The 5,157-nt window shown below is 48.6% G+C and overlaps 1 protein-coding gene across 1 annotated transcript; it reads right to left on the reverse strand.

Annotated features, from left to right (window-relative positions):
- Positions 1-594: 594 nt before the first annotated feature.
- LOC103641351 (peroxidase 5) lies at positions 595-1,874 on the reverse strand. The gene has a single exon (XM_008664708.2). The coding sequence runs from the start codon at positions 1,761-1,763 to the stop codon at positions 747-749; it is 1,017 nt and encodes a 338-aa protein (XP_008662930.1). The 5' UTR covers positions 1,764-1,874; the 3' UTR covers positions 595-746.
- Positions 1,875-5,157: the final 3,283 nt, after the last annotated feature.

A 5,157-nucleotide genomic window follows, 5' to 3' on the forward strand; every position in this document is an offset into this window, starting at 1 on the left:
AACTTTCGAAGTGCATTCATGAGCAATATACTGACCTTGCAACCGCTACAAGATGTATCAAAGAATTATTGCTTAACTAAAAACAATTCAAAAGGTAGCATTGAATACATGGTCATCGATCTGACACCTCAGTCTTCCATCTCCCCCAGCAGGCGACCTGGATCCGGATCCATTCTTCCTGGAGCCATCTGGAAAACGGGAGCCCACTCTGCGACGCCGGTTTCCACAGTAGCTGTTGGGCGAGCTCGCGGCGGCCTGAATATGGGTAAATGCGGGCGCGATGGCAGCGACTATGCACAGGCCCCTAGCATGAGCAGACGAACGCGCGAGGACTGGAGGGCGCCGAAGCGGCGGGAGGCCAGGAGAGCGAGCGGGGAAGCGCGGGAATGGAAGGCGGCGGGAGGGCGAGAGGGGGATATGGCGAGTCCTACAGCCTCGGCAAATGTACCGAGTGAAGGGCAGGCGATGGCGAGCGGGATGAAGAGACGAGGAAGAAGGCGAGTCTGTTGGAACGGGTTTCTAAGAGTTTTTTTTTCTTTTTTAGCTAGTACGTTGTTTTAAATAGGCTGTTGGAGTTGCTCTAACATCAGTAAATTTATGCATGTTGTGCAAATAACACCATTTTACTTGATAAACTTGTGTTTGATTTCACAACCTTAGAGTAAAACAATCTCCATAATATCGACGTATATATGGAACGTATAAACAAACTTAGTACCCTAGCAAGGCTTATTGGCTAAACATGACTAGTAGTGTGGGTTGACGGCGAAGCACTTCTCCCTGATCTCTCCCTCGTCGCCGGTGAGCACCTGGACCTTGCCCATCTTAACCATGGCCTTGGCGAACTTGACCTGCCATGCCTTCTCGACTGCGGCGTTGAAGTGGACCATTCCGGCCGTCCAGGGATTGTCGAGCAGTGTGTTGTCAGAGATGAACAGGACCTTGTGCGCCAGCACGTTCTTGTAGTACTGGTTGTCGAAGGTCGCCGGCGTGACTGGGTCAAGCGGCACCACCGTGGGGTCCATCTGGTCGTCGCTGGACGGCCAAGGGCACCGCGCCTTGAGGTGCCCGGCGTAGGCGGGGTCGAGGGACGGGTCTGTCTGCCCCAGCTGCCCGCTGAAGTTGTAGAGCCGCTGCGTGAAGGAGGAGCAGTGGGAGCGGCCGATGGTGTGCGCGCCGGAGAGCGTGACCATGTCGTCGGCGTTGAGCCCCTTGCGCTTGAAGCTCTCGATGAGCTCGTCGACCTCGTCAGTCGGGGCGGGGACATTGTTGTCGAGCACCTCCTCCTCTTTGGACACGCGGCCGTCACGGCGGCCCGACGGGACCTTGTAGTCCAGGCCGCCGGCGAGGTAGGTGCTGTCACGGGCCGCGAACGCGACGATGTCGGCGCAGGAGACGGTGCGCGGGCAGTGCGCCTCGAGGACGGCCTTGGCGTCGTCGATGACGTCGAAGCCGCGCATGCTGGGGTTGTTGGCCACGGAGTCCTTCTCGGCCAGGTTGCCCGGCGTGGAGTTGATGAGGATGGAGCCGTCGCAGCCCCGGACGAAGCAGTCGTGGAAGTGCATCCGGATGAGCCCCGCGCCGACGCCGGGCTCACGGGCGATGCCGCGGCGGACGGCGTTGCGCACGATGTCCTCGGCCTGTGCGCATGAGTGCTCGTAGAAACCGACCTCAAGTTTCCCCGGCGAGGCGTGTACGTGTGCCGCTGATGAGGAGACGACGACGAGCGCCGACAAGGCAAATGCCAACCAAGTGGACCTCATGACGAAGGTGAACAATTGGTCGATCAGATGCTGCTCTCTCACTCTGAGCTTTCTATCTGCTTTAGCTCTGGAGCTCGATCGAGATGGTGACGAGGAGAGGAGATGAAGAGCTGCTTTAGATGTTACTCTCTATTTATACAATGTGCTTGGAACCGTGTTTGTGAACCGGGTCAACGAATAATAAGCAAGACCCAATATAATCCCTGCATCGCGATAACAATCGAGTAACAACTGCTACAAGAACCGTGTCAGTGGACTTTGTAGTACATATATGTCAGCATGTACCTAATAATGTTGCCCAGACTTTGTTGTAGCAGCAAATGATGAGCAAAGCAGACAGTTGTTTAGAGATCGAAAATGATGTTAGTTGCTTGATCAGAGAATTCATGGAGACACATACAGTTAATTTTTTTATTGACATGGTCGATGCCCCTACCGCATGACCAGGACAAATCAAAGCCGTGTCCAAAATGGATTGTGTCATCACTAAGGCAAGGTCCAACCGGACTTTCCTTGTGCTTGCTCTTGATGTTTCTTGAGTGCAAAAAAAGTTTTAAAATGTGTTTCTCTGTTAAATAGGTTTTCCTCATAAATTACCAAAATTTTCTGGCAATTATCTCATTTTCCTATAGCTATTTATATTTATTAGAAGGCTCTAAAATATTTTTATGAACTCCAAATATTTTATTTGGATTCCTAAACCTGTAGGATGTTATTTCCTAGAATTTTCGGAACCTTCGTGACCCTATCCACTCGTCGGAGTCATCTCCTGAATCTCTAAACTAAGGGTGTGTTTGGTTTGGCTTTTGGCTTTGGCTTTTGCCCCCTAAAAGTCAAAAGCCAAACCAAAAGGCTGGATCCAGAAAGCAGCTTTTTCTAAAAGCTGACTTTCTCATAGTGCAAAACTGAAAACACACCTAGACCTGCTTTTAGTAGCTTTCGGATGGAACTGTGAAAACATATATCGAAATACTTTTAACGGCTTTTAGTGGTTTCACCAAATAATTTTTAGCTTTTTAATAGCTCACAGCCCACAACAGCTTTTTCCACAGCTCACAGCACACATCAGCTTTTTTCACAGCCACAGCCCAACCAAACAGACTCTAAGTCGTCATGATTATTAGATGGTCTAATATGAGTAGGACTTCAGAAGTATAAATATGGCAAAAATATCATTTGAATAGAAGAGACAAGTTAGAGTCCTAAACAAATAAGACAATATTCCAACATATAAGGTAGAGTCATAAGCAAATAAGACATTATTCTAACGGATAAGAAAGTCACACTTGTAACTATAGAGAGTCATGTGACTTAATCGTATTCAGCACTTTAACCGCCCACCTCCTTGGACTATATAAGGAGAGACAATGCAGCCCCATGAGCATAAACCAGAATATAACAGATCAGTAGCCATCAAAACACTGGACATAGGGTATTATATCATGACGAGAGCCTAAACCAGCCTAACCTATAAATTGACCCTCGGGAAATCCTCGATAGAGGGGTTTGAAGTCCAACCTACAAAAGCATTAGAGCAACGACTAAGAAAGGCAAGTGTGTTCTTGATCTCGTTGTTTTACTTAATAATGTTTACTATTATGTTCTCACCTATGTATTGCACTGTTAGATTAACCCGATGGGACCTAATAGGTTACCTAACTTTGTTTTCCCTATACCTTGTTTACCCCTAAGTTACTAATTATTGGGTAGACATTCTTGTGCTCAACTTTGTTTTTGGGAATAATGATACTTATGATTCATGGTCATGTTTTATTATGATTTTTATTGTCGGTTTATTTATTGTGCATGATAAGTCCACCTTGTTTAATTGGGACATGGAGAACCAGTCGAGAAAACAATGTAACCACAACTACTTTTATGGCTCTATTCTTAGCTAATTGATCATGAAAGCTGGTGTGTAAGAACCTACCTCAACAGGACCAAGCAGGGAGGAGTTGCTCAAGTATAGGGAGGTTCTCAAGTTGATCTGCTTTGCGGAAGCTTTTCAGACGAGGGGTTTATATACCAACTCCATTTGAAACCGTAGCGGGTTTTCTCATGCCAGTGGAAATTTGTAAAGGCCTTGTAGTGAACCCTTCCTCACCTCCCTAGAAGAGATGTATGGGACCTTGAGCCCTTGGCAAATGGGTAACATAACTATGGGTAAAGATGTGCAACCTCTGCAGTGTGTAAAACTGATATATCAGTCGTGCTCACGTTTACGAGCGGCTCGAACCCTCACATGATTAAATTATGGAATTAAATTAAATCGGACGTGCATTTTATTAGGGGCGAAAACGGGTTGGGTATATCCCATTTTTCGATACGGATTCAAGTATTTTTATACCTGGGACGGATACGGGTAGTACCTGGATAGTGCAGCTTCAGACGCGGTACTCGGATATTCGGGTCAGATACAAGCATATAAAATTTGGGTACCCGTTTTATCTTTTTCTGCATAATATAGTTATTGTCGGTACCCTGAATCAGGGGTGCCCTCTTCTACAGCATGAAGACGCTGTACACGTACGACGCCTCCAGACCACACGGAGAACGGCACCCGACCCCACCACATGGGTAGGTCTAAGGGCACCACGTGGCAAGGAAAGATAATACATCCTAGGATGCATCATTGGGTCCGGGCCTCCTTAGAGGGACACCGGACCCCTGTACGTACAACTCTAGAGCTCCCAAGAAGGCATGCCGGGTCCCTCGGGTAGGCCCCGGGTCCCTCCGAGTAAGGTCTGGGCCTTGGCAAGGTCCAGGGACGGGGAGGACCCTGGCATGAGTAAGGGTCCGGTTCTGGCACGTGTCCAGGCCTTGCCCTACGCTCCCCACTCAGGCGGAGACCCGCTGCTGCCGCGTGGCTTGTGACCCGTGACATAAGCCAACGGATCGAGCCTGACGAAAAGCCCCTAAAGCCGCGCAACCTCTGCATTTATTGCGGATAGGTGAGAGCACCTAGAGGGGGGGGTGAATAGGTGATCCTGTAACACTTCAAAATCTTAAGCCACAAAACTTGGTTAATCGTTAGCACAATAATTGCCAAGTGGCTAGATCGGAATCCTCAACAAAACACAACAACCAACAAGGATCAATCACAGAGATGACACGGTGGTTATCCCGTGGTTCGGCCAAGACCAACGCTTGCCTACTCCACGTTGTGGCGTCCCAGCGGACGAGGGTTGCAATCAACCCCTCTCAAGTGGTCCAAAGACCCACTTGAATACCATGATGTTTTGCTTTGCTTATCTTTATCCCACTTGCGAGGAATCTCCACAAATTGGAGTCTCTCGCCCTTACACTTAAAGTTCACAAAGAAGCACGGAGTAAGGGAGGGAAGCAACACACACAAATCCACAGCAAAATGCGCACACACACGGCCAAGAATCGA

Source organism: Zea mays, chromosome 10, assembly GCF_902167145.1.
Source record: "Zea mays cultivar B73 chromosome 10, Zm-B73-REFERENCE-NAM-5.0, whole genome shotgun sequence".
NCBI classification, from domain to species: Eukaryota; Viridiplantae; Streptophyta; class Magnoliopsida; order Poales; family Poaceae; genus Zea; species Zea mays.

What these genes read in the sequence shown, in the direction of transcription:
- LOC103641351 (XM_008664708.2), bottom strand. Translation starts at nt 1,763, where the DNA reads ATGAGGTCCACTTGGTTGGCATTTGCCTTGTCGGCGCTCGTCGTCGTC.